Source organism: Marmota marmota, unplaced genomic scaffold (genome assembly GCF_001458135.2).
Source record: "Marmota marmota marmota unplaced genomic scaffold, marMar, whole genome shotgun sequence".
Taxonomy (NCBI): Eukaryota; Metazoa; Chordata; class Mammalia; order Rodentia; family Sciuridae; genus Marmota; species Marmota marmota.
The window spans coordinates 19,085,891-19,107,396 of record NW_026000057.1 but is presented as its reverse complement, the minus strand read 5'-3'; the positions used below and the strand labels follow the sequence as shown (position 1 = coordinate 19,107,396).

The window sequence follows — 21,506 nt, the reverse complement described above, 5'->3', positions numbered from 1 at the left end:
CTAAAGAGGAAGAAATTAATAATGACAGGGGAGGAGAATTCAGATGAATACTTGACAACCATAATTGTATCCTTGTCTCTAAGATGTTATTGAGAGTCATGCATATAATTTATTCTGAGATTTTCCTTTTCAATAAATCTTTCACATATTTTAGTCCTTCAAGTTGATTATATATTTTTGAGACAGAAGCTTTAACATGAACAATTATAAGTATAATGATCTAGGTCTCATTTGCCTTTCCATTAAAATTAGACTGATTTTATGATAGCCATTTCTACCTACCTGCCAAAATAGAATTGGAAATCCTGTCAAACATTTCTCTACTTATTTTAAGAAGATCCCAGATACAGAGTTCATGATTTTTAAATGGTAGTTAAACTCACATTTTGTTCTGATATCATGAAATCATATTTTCTGGAAAGTGCTACTGTATATGCCACAGTCATGGTTCCCTTAAATTTCCCTGTACATTTGAGTTGTAAGGATTTAAGTTGGGAAAACTACAGCATGACATTTGGGCACCTAAAATGAGCTAATGTATGTAAAGAATTTAAAAATTGGGCTGGGGATGTGGCTCAAGCGGTAGTGTACTCCCCTGGCATGCTCTGGGCGCTGGGTTCGATCCTGAGCACCACATAAAAATAAAATAAAGATGTTGTGTCCACCGAAAACTAAAAATAAATATTAAAATATTCTCTCTCTCTTTAAAAAAAATTTACAAATTGCCTTCTGCTTTGTAAGATGATGTGTCTTAATCATTATTGTTACCTTCATTATTCTACATGTCTTAATTTTATTTTATTAGAGATATGAAATCTCTTCCTCTGCCTTCTGAAATGGGCAGTGGGGATATTTGTACTTAGACCCTATTATATTGATTTCCATTGGGTTGATCTTTCCCATTAAGACCCTTGGTTGCCTGAGAACAGAGTATCTTATATTAGTTGGGGATTAACTGAGATATCTGACAATAAAACTCTTTTCTACATTACAGAGTGCATGTCTTTTTGATAGTGATTTATTGATAGCCTCTGTAAATTATATTACTAGATAAGACACATTCTACTTCAAATCACTATAAAATCAAATATAAATCATTATATGGCCATAAAATTATAATCCATAGACTCTTTAGGAGACAATAAGTTACAAATGTAAATCTAGTAATGGATAAATAAGGTTTAGAAGGAAATATAATATAAAGGTCTTCACTCAAATCATGCAACCTCACTAATTTCCATAACAAAATCATTAAGTATTAGTGACTTATATTTTCATTTATTAAAAATCCCTTTATTAGTGATTTGTGTTGAAAAATCATCATTATTTTTCACACTTCATTGTTAAACTATTATAATATTTGACAGGTTTATTTCTGTGGATTTTTAGTAAGTAGTTTCAGCTATACTACTTAACTGGGCATACATTTTCTTTAGGAAGTAGAAGAAAATCATTTTATCAGTATATATTAATATTATATTTCCTCATATTTCAACTCAAAGTTAAATCTGCTTACCCCTTTAAGACCCAGAGTATTCATTACTTTCATGAGTCCATCAAGGAAAAATGTCCTTACTGATACTTTGAACAAATCCGTTTTTATTGCATTTGACACATGTACTGGTTGTTTATGCATATGTCTCATTTATTTACTAAACATTCGTGATTTTTGTAATAAAATACAAATTTCTGATGTTTACATTTAATTTAAATGAGAATGATTATTTATTTCTTATAATGAATATTTATTTTATTCTAAATTTACATGAACATAAATTTCCATCTCAGAGGACTTCTAAAATTAATATTTAAACTAAGAATATATGTAATACAACCACAATACAATTATTATTAAGTATTAAAGATATTTGGTGGATAAATTTAGTTATACTTTGTTTTTTGAACAACAGCCCAAGATTTTTGACAATGTGCTTTTGATCTTCAAAATCTGACTTTCTTTTTCAAGTTTTAATTTGAATGAATGCACACACACACACACACACATACATATGCACAAACATACAGATTGTAACAAATATTCCTATTACTTTTATGTCTGCTGAGTATTAGATAATTAATAAATCTAGTGATCTTCCTTGTAAGTATAAAAATTATTTATTTATGAATCACTGAGACATACTAGTTTTGAAACCCTATTTAATAACTACTATTTCCTATTCTGCACTAGTAACCTGGATATATAACTTTATAATGTTTTTTCGTCTGTATAGAATGGATTTCTTCCCTTTTCTGTGGAGATAAAATATTTTTCTCTTACCAATCACATCTTCTCTTGTAGATTTCTCAGTTTCTCCCTTACCTCACAAATTCCCTTCATCTGCCCCAGTTAAAAAAGACTGAATTTCTCTCCTGACTGTATATTCTAGATTCAATCCATTATTTTACTATTAAAAGTCACATCTTATTGTAAATATTTTGAATCTCCTTCCACTAGACTATATTCTAGAGTTCAGAGACTGTCAGGAAAAGTGCCCACTCTGGCAGATGTTCTTTCTGGACACTGAGGCTATTTGGATAAAGACTGTAAATTTCTATTGCTCATGGAGTATCCACTTCAATTAACAAAACAGACAATGCATACCTAAATATATATTATTACAGGAAGTAGTAACTTCTGTGAAGAATGGACAAATCTTAAAGAAAATCAAATAGTAATAAAGGTATATTTGAAATATAATATCCAGGAGGGTCCTCATTGAGAAGGTAACACTGGATCAGGAACATGACTCAAATTCCAATACAAGTATCTTAAATAAAATATGAGAAAACTGTGATTAAACTAAATAAAACTGAAAATTCAGCAATACCATTTATTGACAATATATCTATGTCACCAAGATTGAGTAGGCTGGATACACTGCAAGTGTTTGCCTATAACTTTCATTTTGCAGGCATTTCTATAATGAAATTGCCACCAGGAAAATAGATTTTCTGAGAAAATGTGTGGGTGGGGGCTGGGGGGTACTCACATATTCACTGGTATTTATGGGTCAGAATGGCATGGAAGACATTTGTTATGAGATTATAATAAGGTGATTCTACTCACTCTCCTATTCCCAACTTTCATGAATGTAAAATCCATATTACTTAATACCTCTAATAAATACTTTAAAAACTCTTCAATATTTTATATTTTCTCCATTTAGCACAGGGGAACAAATATAGATGAAATTGAGTATTCTACTGCTATTAGCATTCATTTTTACCACTTTGAGTTGATGGCATTTGTCTGGGAAATAATAATTACATCAAAGGAAAGAGTTATGAGAAGAAATTTAAGTAAGGTAGACAGCCTGCTCTGTTAATAATTGTCATGCCATAAATTAGAATTTGGGATAAAAGTTTTAATAATACTACCTACTCCAAAATGCTCAGTACTAGCAACTTCTGTATTGTCCTTATTTGTCTACACTCTAGTTTACTGAGATGTTTTAGGAGTGCTTCCCCTTATTTATAAAATTACTGTGCATCCAAACTTTACTTGGTTTTACACTTAGTTACATTAAATTACTATATAATTTTTAAAAATAAGGAGACCATTTATATACTCCTGTATCTTTTCTGAATCCAACTTCTGCCCAAATTACCTTTGCTAGTCTTTATCATACTGTCTGCAAAGTCTATTAGTCCTCTTTAACCATGGGGCTGTATTTCATGAAGTCTATTAGTATAATTAATATGTAGTATTTTGGAAGTTTTCCAAGAAATATTGTAGTACAAAGTAAAACAAGAATGGTTGCTATTATTTAGTTTTGATACATGGCCAAAATATATTTCTTATTTTAAGACACGATTATGATATCATAAAATCTTTGGAAATAATATTAAAATTGAGTTATATCATGAAATATTGATGTTCTTCTATTAGAGAAGACATAAGTTTTCCTATTGTAAAATGTTTTTCAAATGTATCATGTGGACAAGATACAAATCTTTCTGATTTTTTATGACTCTCACATAATTAAATAGTCACAACTTTCTACATAACCTGTCCTCATTTTCAAAATTAACATTTTATTTTATTTTATTTTTTTCAAGGTTGAATGGGACTTTTATTATTTAAAGTACTTAAATAACAATTAATCCAAATCTTCCTGATTGTCATGTAGTTTGTTTTTTTAATTTTTTTTTATTATTAGTTGTTCAAAACATTACAAAGCTCTTGACATATCATATTTCATATATTTGATTCATTTTAAAAATGAAGTATTAGTTCGTAAAATAAAACAATGGAAAATATCCATTGTTAGTTGAATAATGCATTATTTTAGTGATCAAAGCAAAGCAAGTAGAAATAGTTAATACTTGAAAATCTTAAATAAGTCTCCACTAAAGGGATCTATGCAAGGTTGCAGTGAATGGAGTAATTTATGTTTAAGTCCCTCCTCACTTGTCAAGTCTGTTACCATTCTTCCCAGTTCAGTAAATCAATGGCTAAGTTCTCTTCCCTGAATTCATGCTTTGTAAACATTTCTTATTTATGGAGTATTTAAGCATGTTTATATTAGTAATTTATAATTACATACAATTGTACAGAAATGGGTTTTAACATTTACAATAAATTATAATATCAGTGAATTTCAGATTACTTATCTATAACTAAACTAATGTTAATATCATTTTTATAAACTTATTATGGCACAACTTGCTGCAAAAGACTTCACAATATCAAGATTTATTATGTGAGATTCCACCTACTTATAAATCATAATGGATTGAACATGCTTAATTGTATCAGACTTATATACACTTTGTGTTGTTACCTTTCTATGCCCAACTGTACTGTTAAAAGAACTGGTTATCCTATGAAATTTCTCTTTTTGTATATCATGTCCACCTTTTCAATAACCTTATAAAATCTGTTACATTATCTCTTCTCTTCATCTTAATCCTCTCTATTTCTAATATGTATTCATCAACATTTAAATGTTCTGAAATCCCATCAAATGATGGCAAGTCTACTGATATAAATTTCTAGCATATTTAGAAAATGACCCATACATATTTGGTGAAACAACAACAACAACAAAAAGCCCAAATGAGCTAAAACAAACACAATATCTTTATGAACTTGACTTTACATACCATCTGAAGGCTATCTTTTCTAGCTGTGTTTTTTATATTCATTTTTTTACTGCTTCATACTTTTCTCAATCTTCCTTTCTTTCCCTAAATAGCTTGAAATTTATTTGTAAACCCAAAAGAACACCAAAATTTCTTAATGCAATGATTCCATCCAACACAATAACCCTATGATCATATTGTTAGACACAAGATTGTTGACCTCTGACAAGAATTCTGTACTATTGAAAAATTTAGGTGAAATAATATAATACTTTGGAGTCCCCACAGCTCTAGTTTTTATTTCCTATAATTATTTTTGTCAGGCAGTTTCTGTGGCCTTTTCCTTTTCCATTTTTTCCTTTCTTTTTCCTTTTTTTTGGTTGTTGTTGGGTAATTTGCCCTTACATTTTGCTCATCATTTTTCTAGTACTTAGTTGTATATCATACACTTCTACTAGATGTTCTCTGATGATTTGACACATGTGTTGGTTATTTCAAAATTTACTTGTCTGATTGAAATATTGCTCATGAGTTCTAGGCACAATAATAATCTCCCTTCTTTTTTTTATTTATATATGACAGAAGAACGCATTACAATTCTTATTATACATATAGAACACAATTTTTCATATCTCTGGTTATATACAAAGTACGGTCACACCAATTCGTGTCTTCATACCTGTACTTTGGAAAATAATGATCATCACATTCCATCATCATTAATAACCCCATGCCACCTCCCTTCCCCTTCCAGCTCTCTGCCCTATCTAGAGTTCATCTATTCCTCCCATGCTCCCTTTCCTTATCCCACTATGAATCAGCCTCCTTATATCAAAGAAAACATTTGGCATTTGGTATTTTTGGATTGGCTAACTTCACTTAGCTTTATTTTCTCTAACTTCATCAATTTACCTGGAAATTCTATGATTTTATTCTCTTTTATTTCTGAGTAATTTTCCATTGTGTATATATGCCACATTTTTTTTTTGTCCATTCATCTATTGAAGGGCATCTAGGTTGGTTCCACAGTTTAGTTATTGTGAATTGGGTTGGTATGCTATAAACATTGATGTGGCTGTGTCCCTGTAGTATGCTGTTTTTAAGTCCTTTGGGTATAGACCGAGGAGTGGGACAGCTGAATCAAATGGTTGTTCCATTCCCAAATTTCCAAGAAATCTCCACATTGCTTTCCATACTAGCTGCACCAATTTGCAGTGCCACCAGCAGTGTATCAGTGTACCTTTTTTCCCCACATCCTTGCCAACAGTTATTGTTGTTTGTCTTCATAATTGCTGCCATTTTGTCTGGAGTAAGATGAAATCTTAGAGAGGTTTTGATTTGCATTTCTCTAATCGCTAGTGATGTTGAACATTTTTTCATATATTTGTTGATTGACTGTATATCCTCTTCTGAGATACGTCTGTTAAGGTCCTTGGCCCATTTATAATCAATGGGTTATTTGGGGTTTTTTGTTTGTTTGTTTGTTTTTTGATGCTTATCTTTTTGAGTTCTTTATATACCCTAGAGATTAGTGCTCTATCTGATTTGTGAGGAGTAAATATTTGCTCCCAAGATGTAGGCTCTCTATTCACTTCACAGATTGTTTCTTTTGCTGAGAAGAAACTTTTTAGTTTGAGTCCATTCCATTTATTGATTCTTGATTTTAATTCTTGTGCCACAGGAGTCTTATTAAGAAAGTTCAGGCCTAATCCCACATGATGGAGATTAGGGCATAATTTTTCTTCTATTAGACACAGGGTCTCTGGTTGTATTCATAAGTTCTTGATACATTTTGAGTCGAGTTTTGTGCATAGTGAGAGACAGGGGTTTAATTTCCTTTTGTTGCATATGGATTTCCAGTTTTCCCAGCACCATCTGTTGAAGAGGCTATCTTTTCTCCAATGCATGTTGTTGGTGCCTTTGTCTAATATAAGATAATTGTAGTTTTGTGGGTTAATCTCTGCGTCCTCTCTTCTGTACCATTGGTTTACCAGTCTGTTTTGGTGCTAATACCATGTTGTTTTTGTTACTGTTGCTCTGTAGTATAGTTTGAGGTCTAGTATAGTGATTCTACCTGCTTCACTCTTCCTGCTAAGGATTGCTTTAGCTATTGTGGGTCTCCTATTTTTCCAGATGAATTTCATGATTGCTTATTTTATTTCTATGAGGAATGTAATTGGAATTTTGATGGAATTGCATTAAATCTCTATAGTGCTTTTGGAAGTATGTTCATTTTAATAATAGTAATTCTGCCTGTCCAAGAGCGAGGTAGATCTTTCCATCTTCTAAAGTCTTCTTTGATTTCTTTTTTTAGGGTTGTGTAATGTAATTTTCATTATATAGATCTTTCACCTCTTTCATTAAGTTGATTCTCAAGTTTTTGAGTATTTTTGTTTGTTTTTTGTTTTGTTTTGTTTTGTTTTCGAGGCTATTGAAAATAGGGTAGTTTTTCTCATTTCCCTCTCAGAGGATTTGTCACTGATATACAGAAATGCCTTTGATTTATGGGTGTTGATTTTATATCCTGCTATTTTGCTGAATTCATTTACTAGTTCTAGAAGTTTTGTGGTGGAACTTTTAGGGTCTTCTATGTATAGAATTATATTATCAGCAAATAGTGCCAATTTGAGTTCTTCTTTTCCTATGTGTATGCCTTTAAACTCTTTCATCTATCTAATTGCTCTGGCCAGTGTTTCAAGAACTATGTTAAACAGAAGCGGTGAAAGAGGGCATCCCTGTCTTCTTCCAGTTTTTAGAGGAAATGCCTTCAATTTTTCTCTGTTTAGAATGATGTTGGCCTTGGGCTTAGCATAGATAGCTTTTATGATATTGAGATATGCTCCTGTTATCCCTAGTTTTTCTAGTGTTTTTAACATAAAGTGGTGCTGTATTTTGTCAAATGTTTTTTTTTTTTTCTGAATCTATTTAGATGATCATATGATTCTTACCTTTAAGTCTGTTGATATGATGAATTACATTAATTGATTTCCATATGTTGAACCAAACTTTCATCCCTGGGATGAATCCCACTTAGTGGTGCACCATCTTTTTGATATATTTTTGTATTTGATTTGCCAGAATTTTATTGAGAATGTGAAAATGTTTGCATCTATATTCATTAGAGATATTGGTCTGAAGTTTTTGTTGTTGTTTGTTTGTTTCTTTTAATGTGTCTTTGCCTGGTTTTGGAATCAGAGTGATATTGGCCTCATAGAATGAGTTTGGCAGTGCTGCCTCTTTTTCTATTTCCTGAAATAAATTGGAGAGTATTGGTATTAGTTCTTCTTTAAAAATCTTGTAGAACTCAACTGTGTATTTACCTGGTCCTGGGCTTTTCTCGGTTGGTAGGCTTTTGATGGCCTCTGCTATTTCGTCACTTCAAATTGATCTGTTTCAATTGTGTATATCATCTTGATTCATTTGGGCAAATCATATGAGTATAGAAATTTGTCGCCTTTGGTATTTTCTATTTTATTGGAGTACAAGTTTTCAAAATAATATCTAATTATCTTCTGTATTTCTGTAGTGTCTGTTGTAATATTTCTTTTTAATCAGTATGTTAGTGATTCATTTTTTCTCTCTCCTTCTCTTTGTTAGCATTGCTAAGGGTTTGTCAATTTTATTTATTTTTCAAAGAACCAACTTTTGTTCTGTCAATTTTTTTCAGTTGTTTCTGTGGTTTCAATTTCATTGATTTCAGCTCTGATTTTAATTATTTCCTATCTTCTCCTGCTTTTGGTGTTGATTTGTTCTTCTTTTTCTAGGGCTTTGAGATATAGTGTTAAGTCATTTATTTGTTTACTTTTTCTTCTTTTAAGGAATGAACTCCATGCAATGAACTTTCCTATCATAGTGTCCCAGAGATTTCAATATGTTGTATCTGTGTCCTCATTCACTTCTAAAAACTTTTTAATCTGATGTCTTCTGTAACCCATTGTTCATTCAGTAGCATATTATTCAGTCTACAGGTGTTGAAGTGGATTTTATTTCTTATTTTATGATTGCTTTCTAATTTAATTCCATTATGATCTTATAGAATGAGGGTAGTAGTTCTACTTTTTTATATTTGCTAAGAGTTGCTTTGTGGCATAATATGTGGTCTATTTTAGAGAAGGATCCATATCCATGTGCTGCTAAGATGTATTCTCTCATTGAAGGATGAAATATTCTATATATGTCAGTCAAGTCTAAGTTATTGATTGTATTATTGAATTCTATAGTTTCTTTGTTCAACTTTTGTTGGGAAGATCTATCTACTGATGAAAGAGGTGTGTTAAAATCAACCAAAATTATTGTGTTGTGGTCTATCTGACTCTTGAATTTGAGAAGAATTTGTGTGATGAATGTTGTTGCTTTGTTGTTTGGGGCATATATATTTAAAAGTGTAAAGTGTTGTTGGTGTATGTGTCCCTTGAGCAGTATGTAGTGTTCTTCTTTGTCCTTTTTGATTGACTTTAGTTTGAAGTCCACTTTATTTGATATTAGGATGGAAACCCCTGCTTGCTTCCACAATCTGTGTGAGTGGTATTATTTTTTCCAACCCTTCACTTCAGTTTGTGGATGTCTTTTTGTATGAGGTGAGTATCTTGGAGTCAGCACATTTTTTTTTATCCAATCTGCTAGTCTATGTCTGTTGATTGGTGAGTTTAGGCTATTATCATTCAGGATTATTACTGGGACATGATTTGTGTTCCCAACCATTTTTGTTTATCTTTGGTATTTAACTATTTAATGTGACTTGGTTTCTCCTCTGATTAGATTTCCCTTTTGTGTAATCCCTCCCTCTGCTGAATTTTATTATTGTTTTGCATTTCCTCTTCTTGGAATATTTTGATGAGCATGTTCTGTAGTGCAGGCTTTCTAAATTGTTGTAAATTCTTTTAACTTTTGTTTATCATGGAAGGTTTTTATTTCATCATCAAAATAAAGCTTAGTTTTGCTGGATATAAGATTCTTGGTTGGCATCCATTTTTTTTCCAGAGGTTGGTATATGTTGTTCTATGATCTCCTGGCTTTGAAGATCTGGGTTGCTGAGATACGAATTGGTCTCCCCCAATATGTGATCTGATTCCTCTCTCTTGCAGCTTTTATAATTCTATCCTTATTCTGTATGCTAGGCATTTTTACTATAATGTGTCTTGGTGTTGATCTGTTGTAATTTTCTCTCTTAGAATGTTTTCACCATATATATGCATACATCATAGGCTCATATCTCTTTGAATTTTATTCAAAAATCAATTTATCTTTGCAGCTATTTCTTTAATTGCAGTCACTCCATGCCAACACTGTCACCTTCTGTGGCATATCTCTTTCTGAATAGAAGTTACACCATCTATGCAGTATGTTCCACTACATCCTAATTGATTTTTTTTTGTGTGTTTTGTTCATCTCTTAAAATCTTAATTACCCAGAATATGGCTTAGTATATTTAGAAAGTGATCTGTACATATTTAGTGAGAGTGGATGAATGAAAGACCAAATGAATAAATGAATGTCAGAGTGAGAGCGGGAGCAAGAGCGAGAAAGAGAGAGAGAAAGAGGGAGAGAGAGAGCGAAAGAGAGAGAAAGGAAGAAAGATTCATTAACAAATGTCCCTGTGGAGAATTTAAGACTGCTAATCCTATACTGATTAATTAATAATGTATTTAAAAATACTTTGTATTTAAATTTTAGTTTAAGTGACCAACAGACACTGAATTAAAAATAAATCAGAACTAGAAAAATCAATTAACTGCTAAAGAATAGACAGAATATAAACACAGATATTAAATATGTTAGTATGAGAGAATTAGAAGACAAAGTCTCAAAGTCTAAGAGCACTGGGTTAACTGGTTCAATAAATGTATATTTTCCAATATGCAGTTTTACTCTCAAGCTCTGAATCTGGTATTGTTTGTGATAAAATTCTTTCTCTCTCTCTCTCTCTCTCTCTCTCTCTCTCTCTCTCTCTCTCCTGTTACCAAAATTCATTGGCATTTATGCAACTCTGTAGTTCAGTATATATGTAATTTCAATTTCTTTCTTGAAGTATATTTGAAATTATTTTCAGTGTGAGGTCCTGAAACTTTTAAACAGAGTAAACTGTTCTTGAATCTTAATTGAGAAGTTAGAAAGTGCATAATATCTACTTTAAACTTGAAAGCAAGCTAATTCTTTTGGGGTTGCCTGGTAACTAATAAGGAATATGTCAAATTGAGAGACAGGTCTGACTGGAGCAGCCTTTGAATAAATAATAGAATTGTTGTCAATTTAACCTTAAATAACTGAGACAGGGTCCAATTCTAAGTTAAATCGAAGAAAAGACATTAAAATTGTACTTTTTGTCATTTTAGTGGAATTTGCCAGTATGTTTGCCATTAAACTATTACTTTTGCCAACAATTAATGATCAATATAGAGCAGTTGAAAGCAAATTCTGAAGACATTATTCATTATCTGTTGAAATTAAATGGTATGATTTAAAGCATTTAAGAGGTGATATATATATATATATATATATATATGTAATTTATTTATAAATTAATATTTATGTAACATATAGGTTTCTTAGAAAATTTATATCCACCAAGAATTATTACTAATGCAATAAAAGATTTTAAGTAAGTAAATTTTTAAGTGAGAATTGTATTATAGTGTTTCCTGGGTATGTGTAAATAAACTTTTAATTAATTTTAACAATGATATTTTATATCAAACTGTTGACTACATACTTACTTAAAGAGTTTTAACTACTTCTGTTTTAATTCCAGCAGGAAAAAAGTCAAGAAAGTTCAAGAATCAAAGGTAAGGAATGACTACTTTAAAATAATAATTATATAAATTCATAAAACAAAGAAAAAAGATGACATGCTATTTAGAATATAAACATGAAAATAAATGATAATTCTAAGTCTTCAATGTGATTTTAAAGTCATTTGAGCTATTAGGAATTTTCCAGGTCCAAAGGCAATTCTTTATTAAGATTTATTTTTTCCTTTACATGTTACCCTAGACCACTTTTACATTATTTTCTGTTTATTCCCTGTGTTGTTCTAATGAAATTACCCCATCAAGCATTGTCCCTATGAGGTTGTATTCTGTTACATTTATGGAATTTTAAAAAATATATCTCATGGAGAACTCATTATTTAGTCACTGTCATTTCATTTCATTGTTTTATTTTAATGCTTGAAAATATTTATTTATATATCAAAAGTTGGTAATAACTCTTCCTATGAAATAGTATACTCTAGTAAAGTCATAAAAAGACATTTTTACTTTGTTAATTTTGAAGTTCACTCATTTATATTATTAATTACTCATAGTTTTTTAACAAAATGATTCCATCAATTTGTGCTCTTGCTGATCATAATGATGGGACTTCACAGACTTTGGAGGTTTATCCTTCAGGCCTCTCCATGCACATGCTCATCTTTAATCTGCATTGTGGGCTTCCTTGTTTCCTTCCCTTTTCAAAGGAATCAGGTTCCCAATTGAACTCCCTCTTGAATGGAGTTCAATTGCTACGTTTTCCTTCCAAGCTTTTGGAAAAGAAAGGAGTATTTATTTTTTCTCCGAGTTCTAAAAATATTAAAATATAATAATTATGCAGTAGTTACTGAGCTTATGTGTGCACCTGAATTGGTGAAAGGGCAGTTATACTGTGACCATTTCTAGATAGGTGAAAATGCCTTACTTTCTTTTAACCAGTCTAAATAGCTGCCGCCTAGAAATTCATCTATACCTCATTAACTCCTAATCTATTAGTTTTCTGAGTTTCAACATCTCTGTATATCTACATTACTGAAGAATAAAAAAGTAATGCATTTAAGAAAAAAAAATTTGTGAGATTCTATTTTATTCAAATGAATTATGTTAAACTTCCCTTGTAGGGATTACCAAACTATATATGTTCATTTTCAGCAAACTGAAGTACAGCTTGTTATTTTACATGTTAAATTAACATACATATTTATTCTCAAAACACTACTTTTATATTTTAGAAGGGAATTGCTACTCCAAAGTGTGTTGTATAATCTGCATTTAAATTATATATACATTTGAACATACTGTACACATCTTCCTTCTCATGAAAGATCCCAGTGTGTCAGGTTAATTTTAAATCATATTTGTAACTTAGTATCATATAAATAAGTTTAGTGTAGCTCTCTTTTTATACTTTATTGCTTTTGGATATGTAAATCGTGTCCTCTAAAGTACTGTAAATTATTTTTTCCAATAACTATCTAGAAACATGTTGTATTTTACAATGTAATACAATGGTTGCATCTGGACTTCTTGCTTAGGTCTACTGAGAAAAGCTCTACATTTTTCTTCAGTTTGGGAATCATCTTGAAATGATATCTTATTAGAAAATGCATTTTAAAATATCAACATTGAAAAAAAAAACTTTAAAAAGCTGTTTGAGCCATGAAAACAATAGTTAATGCATTGATGGTAAAGTTTCTAAAAATTAAATGTTATATTTCTCAGAAACTAATTAATGAAATGTGAATTGTGTCTTTGTGTGATGTTATTACCCATTTTCAACTATTAATTCTCTGGACTTCCTGAGTAATTGATAATCTCATGTATCTGAATCCAGGTATTACACAGTCAAAAATTTATCCAGAGGGTATTTTTAATCTTACAATTTCCTGCATTGTGTGTCTATTTCTATTTTTGCTTATGACAACAATCCCACCTTAATCATTCAGTGACCTAAAATTACATTAAGGTAAAAAGCACTCCTATGAAAACTGATCTCTTTTCTTCATGTACATAAATATTGAAATGTGTGGAAATATTCAACTCTGCCTCTAACTGGTTTACCTCTGAGACTTGCACACGCTCTTATTTTGAATCACTGTCCAAATCCATATTTTTTACACATTTTAAAATTTTAATTACATGAAATTTAACTGAAAAAAATATACTGACATTGGTTTCTGAATAGATTTTAGTGTCTAGACTGAATTTTATTAAATGAGCAAAATCTACATCTCTATTTAATATGCAGTGTTGGCTGTATTGCTACAGGCTTGAAAGAAAGGGTCAGATTCCTGGCAGCTGTAGTTAACACTAATCTTCAGTAATATTATGGATATAACATATTACAATATTATTCATTGTGTTGAAAATGCATTAACAATTTAAAAATTATTACTAGGAAATATTTCCATTTGAGTAATGTTAATAAAATAGGAAGGCTAATAAATTAGCACCTTGCCAATATTTTTGAGAAAAATACATAAATTTGTGATTGGTTTATTCATTTATATCTAAGAGTATCTGTCCCGAGTTATCAGTGATAAAAGAAGAAGATTTGTTGAAAATTTAAATGTGTTGTTTTACAAATAGGACCAAATTTCCATCAACTTTGTAAAGTTTAAAATTTCTAAATAGTTTAAAATATCTTTTGGAATCAGAAGTTTAAAAGTTTGTTAGTTTAAAATACCTGTTGAGATCAACCTCTCCCTCTTCCCTCTTCAATGAGCACTCTAAATTCTTCCCATTTAAATGCGATACAAATAAAATATGTTTCCATTTATGTTTGGGTTATTCTAAAACTCTTCAATTAAAGGACATTGAACAGCAAAGTTATTTCCCTAATGGCCACATCTATGTTGAAACTTTAATATTTGCATTTTGTTAAATGTCTAATAGATGTCATACACTGTGTTGAACATTTTATGTGCCTCATTTTAACTCTCAGTTATAAATTCAGTATTAATACACACTGAGAAATCACATCCAAAGTATTTCGGAACAAAATATTGATCTTTATTCTATTTTGAAATGGGTCACCATTTATTTAACCAATTACTTATTATAAATTAGGAAAATTTGGTGTACTTTTATTAGGAATGCTTTCTTCTATATTCATATATTGTGCAGACATGAATTTTAGAATTTTAATGTTACTCTTCTTTAATGACTTGGCTACAGTATTGTCCCTTTTGACAATTTATATAGATACTGCTCAGTGATTTGTAATTCTAAGGAAAAAAAAACAAGAATAAATGTGGCATGCCTGTGTTCTAGGGGAAATATTTATGTTTTGTGCCAGGTTTATTTACTAAGTACTTGCGATCTTTGACAAGTAACAATTCCAGGTATACTTCATTTTATAGTAAATGTTAGTATAACATACACCATGATATCAAAAGTCTTTCACATATCTGAAATTCTGAGGCTTTTAATTGTATAGGGACACTGGACAATGCTATTATTGCAAACTTATCCTTCAAAAGTCTATAATTCTCTATAGATTCCAGATGACAATTTATATTATATACATTGATGTATATGAAAAAGGGTAGCTTGCAATTGTTCTAACTAAGGAGTAAATGTATCTTATATAGTGAACATTAGAGGAAGTCATACCTAAAAAAGTTAAGTGTGTATTTTGGACAATAAATAACATTAAAGAACTATCTCAGATTTTACACACACACATGCATATACACATACACATGATATTTCATTTACTTTTATACAAACATGGTCAGATTCTCGTTTATTCTTTAATGAATATTAAAGAATATTTAGTATTCCAACCTTGTATTTCTTATACAGGAAATATCCTGTATAAGAAATACAAGGTTGGAATGCTAAATTCCTAATTCACATTTACTAAATACTCAGAGTTCTTTTCACTAGAATATTTTCACAGAGTATATGAATTTGGCTGACTCTTCATGGTCTGGTAGCTTGTCAGGAATAGTGACTAGATAAGAATGAACCTTTGGATTCTTATTGCATAAAGTAATTGGTTACATTACTTTAATTAATGTTTTTATGTTTTAAAAATACAATATAACTAATGGCATCTGTCAAATCTAAAATGGAGATTATTAAAATTACCTGAAATGCAGTCAATTTAGTTTTAATGGCTTTCAATATCATACATTGCATTATCAGGCTTTGTGTTTTTCAGACTAGAAAGTTGTTTGCTGACAATAAAATTATTTGCAGGACTTACAAAAATTGTGGCTTTCATGTTGTAATCAATATTTATAATCCTTAGGAAGCTCAAGTAATGAAAAGACAACAAAATATACTACTAGAAAATGTCAACCAAGGAATTGATAGTTTCTTTATTTGTTCATTTTTAGTCACCAATAATTCCCGGTAAATTCCAGACAGTGTAATTATGGAAGACAACAATTTACATAATTGGTTATATGCTTTTTGGGCCATAACAATTTTATTATGTAGGATCAATTCTATTTTTACAGATTTCCACTACAGTCTGCCTATGCAAATGAAGGATGAAAATATGATCAATCCTGATTGGTCAGTTTTATATCAATGAGGGCTACAACCATTCCTGTTTTAAATGGTTGATACTTATATATGACTTTTGGTGGACTTCATTGGTCCAGTCTTAGAAGCAAAATGAAACTTTCTAAGAACTGTTTTCCTATTCATTGAAAGAGGAACATTCCTCAGCAAGAGCCATTAAACTCAGTTTGTGGTATTCAGAGGAACATAGAGTGTTTTTGTGACCCCACAAGTAGAAAATGGCTATCAGGTTTCATTTTGAATTTTAGACCCAGTAATACACTTAGGAACTATTCAGGAGATTCAGTTTTTCTTAAAGTTCTCAGTAATATATAACTTCATAAAAGAAAAATAAATTAGTTAAGATATATTCACTATCAATAATCTAAACAATGCTGCCAAATGCCTTGCTGAATTAAATTCAAGAGGTATAGATTTCAATGATGATTTTTTTTTCATTTTCTTTAGGAATTAAGGTAATATTCTTATTCTTCTTTTAATAATACAGCAAAATAAATTGTTGCAATTTTAAATGATCTTGAAGAATGTCCTTGTTCCACAACAAACAGGAAGACAAACATCCTTCTCTATGTAAATGATTCTGTTATCATCCAGCACAAAGTTTTCCTAAATTAACAGATCATGTTTCTCCTTTATGCCAGGAAGGGATCAATTTACATTATGCCAAACACATCATTTTTTTTCTCCATTTTTCTTACATTCTTTAGTTTTCTACAAGCTTCCAATAACTCATTTCATCCAGTGGGTAATTTACTTTAGTTTCCAAATGATTTATTGTGCAGGTCAGTTGCACAGTGCTATTTAAAAGATGATAGGATATAATTGAGATTTGGTGATGTTGGGGGAAAATAACTGGATTTAATTTTTTTTCTAGTAAATAATGATTTAATGCCATGATATCAAATTTTTGAATAGTATAAAGGTGCTTAAGAAGGTTTTTCTTCATATAATACAGAACTTTTTTCAATTACAAGCCTATATTATTAATTTTTCTTTTAATCACCAAAACAAAACTTTTTTAGAATAGTCTTTTAACAGATAAATGAATATACAGCAGAGATTATTTTAAAATTATAAAATGTCTCTTAAAATATATAACTATTTCATTTCAAGAAATACCATTCTTGGTGGGATTGTAAATTAGTATAACCACTATGGTAATCAGTATGGAGAATTCCTCAAAATATTAGGCATGGCACCACTGTATGACCCAGCTATACCTCTCTTCGGTATTTATACTTAAGAATTAATCATTGTACTATGATGACACATGCATACCTATGTTTATAGCAGCACAATTCACAATAGCCAAACTATGGAATCAGCCTAGGTGTTCCAACAAATAGATAAATGGATAAAGAAAATGTGGAGTTTTGTTCAGACATAAAGAAAAATGAAATTATATCATTTGCAGGGAAATACAGAGAACTAGAAACCACCATGTTAAGTGAAATAAGCCAAACTCAGAAGGTCAAAGCTTGTATGTTTTCTCTCATATGTGGAAGCTAGAGAGTAAAAAAGAAAAAAAAATGAGAAATCAGGGATCTCATGAAAAACAAATGGAAAAGAGTAAAGGGACCAGAGGGTGGAAGACAGGGAGGAAGCGGGTAAGTGCTGGGGAGTAACATTGGCCAAAATTATATTGTTATATTCTGAGCATGTATAAATATGTTGCAACAAATTCCATCATAATATATTACTATAATGCACCATTAAAAATGTGCGGAAAATATAAATATTAAGTATGTATGATTAAATTGATTGATGTGGGGGAAAAAAGCAAATATTATTAGCTGAAATTTGTTTGATTACTTCATATATTTAGCTTGAAATAATAACTTTACTTATGATGGCTAACTTTTATGAAAGTGCTCTTCTTAAAATGCTCATATGACCTTTACTTTTTTTTAACAAGAGCACCTGAGAAAAGAAAAATAGATGTTTCATCAAAAAATATACTCCTTTTCCAAAGGCCACACCACAAAAGGCCCCTTTTAATTTTTTTTTCATTTATTAATGAAAAAAATATGGTCTATCACTTTTCCCTTTTTGAGTATTCAGGCACTTTAACATAATTTTTTACTCTATTAAAGAAAATATATTTACTTGGGTCTTTGGAATACAAATGTCTAGCTTTTTCTCCAAAGAACTTTGCATTAATTTCATTAACTTTACTTTCATGTTATTTGAAATTTTGCTTTAGAAATATGTAGAATAAATTTTATATAAGTTGTTTTGGAATTCTTTAAGTAATACTATATATACTATATTCAGTGGTTTCTCTGATTGTAAGTATACATATACTTTTTTGTCTAACATGGTGCATTAGGTAGTTTTACCTATTATGTCAATTACCAAGTAATTTCCCTTTAAAATAATTGTAAGATATATTTCACAGCTTTAGTTCATTACATAAACATATATTTTTCAGTTTCTTAGATTATATATAAGTACTAATAATACACATGCCATTCTACTAAAATTGATATTAAATTGTTGGTACATGCAGTACTTATCCATAAGACAGAGTAGAATTATTGTTCAAATTTGTACTGTGCTACTGCAATATTTCTACATAAGCTTATAGTGTTGCTTGACTTTGCTTCATCAAACATTTCCAGTGTATTTAACCAAGGATCCCTTCCCCTATCAACCACCTTTCAGAAAATATTACCTTTCAAAGCATTAGAATAACAAGAACCACATCTTCTGAGCAGCACTGATTTTTACATCACCTTTCAGGATATATCATGGTGTTTAGACTTCACATACTTAGACTGAATGATTTATCCTTCAGTTAAGATCTCTTAATTATCTTTTTCCCCCTGCAATATAAAAAAGATATATTGGCAGAGTGCTGATTTTAGTATTAAATGAAGTAAAACATCTTTTGAATATAAGAAAAAGCACTTGGTTTATGTGAGTTCTTATTTCCATATGTTTAGAAATGTTTGTGATCATTTTTTAGTACTCAGTTGTAACAGTGCCACACTACATAGAAGACTGATACTGATGTATAGGAATAACACTGAGAAGAACTAGGAAAAGCCAAGTGGTTTTCCAGTTTAATAAACTGCAAGCATTTTCTTCCACCCTCTGTAAATATTATCCCATTGTTTTCTGAACACAAACAGAGCAATGACAAAGAACTACACAAGGATCAACTTGAATTTGCTTGGTGCTTTAGTGCTCAGGCTCTACATCCAGAGTACATTTCAATCCTGAGTCAAACACTCAATATCCATGTGAACAGAAGAAATCATTTGGTCTCAAAGTACATCATGTCTTCATCTGTGAAAAATGGTTAAGAATAATTCCTCCTTGGTAGGCTTATTTTGATGATCAAATACAAAGCACTTATTAATAACTGAAGATTCTGAGATTTTTATCTTCTTCACAAATTAACAAGTTAGCCTCACAGTTTCAGGGATGCTGGCAGAAGAAATGAAGTTCCTATGTCAGAGACAAAGAACTATTTTTCACTCATAACTGTAACAGTAGCCAAAGTATCAGCATTTGTGCCAATTCCACAGTGTGATGAGAAGAGAGCCAGATGATGCCTCCATATGTGGTAGTTTGCTTTAGAGAAGAAAACATCCATTCTCTCCAATCTAGCTTAAGAGACCAAGATATGCTTAAACAGACAAGAAGTATACCTGATATTTACCCTGTGGGGAGAAATAATAAATATCTATGCTAACAAAACAGTAGATATAAGTGGCAAATTATGTGTCTATCTAAAAATAACCATTAGTAGCCTTTTGTATATGAAAATTCCACAAATTTTTAAACATATTGCTATAGTTTGAATCTTGAATGACTCTCCAGAGGCTAATGTGTTAAAGCATTCTTTTCCAGGGTGATACTATTATGAGGTGATGTAGCCTATAGGGGGTGGGGCCTAGTGGGAGATATGAGGTCCTGGGGCCTACTCTTGAATGAGATTGAGACCTCAGACTCTTCCTCTTTCTATTTTGCTTAATGGCTTGTGATGACAATAGTAGTGATCTACTAGGCCTCCTGGCCTTATCACAGGTTAAAACAATGGACTTGAACTTCCAAAACCATAAGCCAAAACGAACCCTTTTAAAAAGTTTCCTTATTTCATTTCCTTTCTTCTTCCTACCCTCTTTCTTTTAGTGATACTAGGGATCAAACCCAGAGACTCACATGTACTAAGCACATTTTTCTTTATAAATTAATTATCTCAGACATTTTATTATAGTAAAAGGAAGATGACTAGGGGCTGAGTGGTACAGTGCTCGCCTGGCACATGTGAAGCACTGGGTTCAATACTCAGCACTACATAAAAATAAATAATTAAAATAAAGGTATTATATCCATCTACAACTAAAAGTATGTTTTTTTAATTGGTTGTTCAAAACATTACAAAGCTCATGACATATCATCTTTCATACATTTGATTCAAGTGGGTTATGAACTCCCATTTTTACCCCACATACAAATTGCAGAATCACATCGGTTACACATTCACATTTTTACATAATGCCATATTAATGACTGTTGTAGTCTGCTACCTTTCCTATCCCCTACTATCCCCCCTCCCCTCCCCTCCCATCTTCTCTCTCTACCTCATCTGCTGTTGCTCAATTCTCTCCCTTGTTTTTTCCCCCCCTTTCCCCTCACAACCTCTTATATGTAATTTTGCGTAACATTGAGGGTCTCCTTCCATTTCCATACAATTTCCCTTCTCTCTCCCTTTCCCTCCCACCACTCGTCTCTGGTTAATGTTAATCTTTTCCTCATGCTCTCCCTCCCTGCTCTGTTCTTAGTTGCTCTCCTTATATCAAAGAAGACATTTGGCATTTGTTTTTTAAGGATTGGCTAGCTTCACTTAGCATAATCTGCTCTAATGCCATCCATTTCCCTGCAAATTCCATGATTTTGACATTTTTTAGTGCTGCATAATACTCCATTGTGTATAAATGCCACATTTTTTTATCCATTCATCTATTGAAGGGCATCTAGGTTGGATCCACAGACTAGCTATTATGAATTGTGCTGCTATGATCATTGATGTGGCAGTATCCCTATAGTACACTCTTTAAGATCATCAGGGAATAGTCCGAGAAGGGCGATAGCTGGGTCAAATGGTGGTTCCATTCCCAGCTTTCC

The 21,506-nt window shown here is 31.1% G+C and overlaps 1 protein-coding gene across 4 annotated transcripts in view; it reads left to right on the top strand.

Moving 5' to 3' along the window:
- The window catches only part of Fstl5 (follistatin like 5), a 762,470-nt gene that overhangs the window by 100,421 nt on the left and 640,543 nt on the right, over window positions 1–21,506 (top strand). For 2 of the 4 annotated variants that reach the window (XM_048813586.1, XM_048813584.1), the window contains exon 3: window positions 11,837–11,867. In XM_048813586.1, the coding sequence (XP_048669543.1) occupies window positions 11,837–11,867 (31 nt within the window). Of the gene's footprint in view, window positions 1–11,833; window positions 11,868–21,506 lie in introns of all 4 variants that reach the window. The other 2 variants (XM_048813585.1, XM_015484367.2) reach the window with 1 other exon arrangement.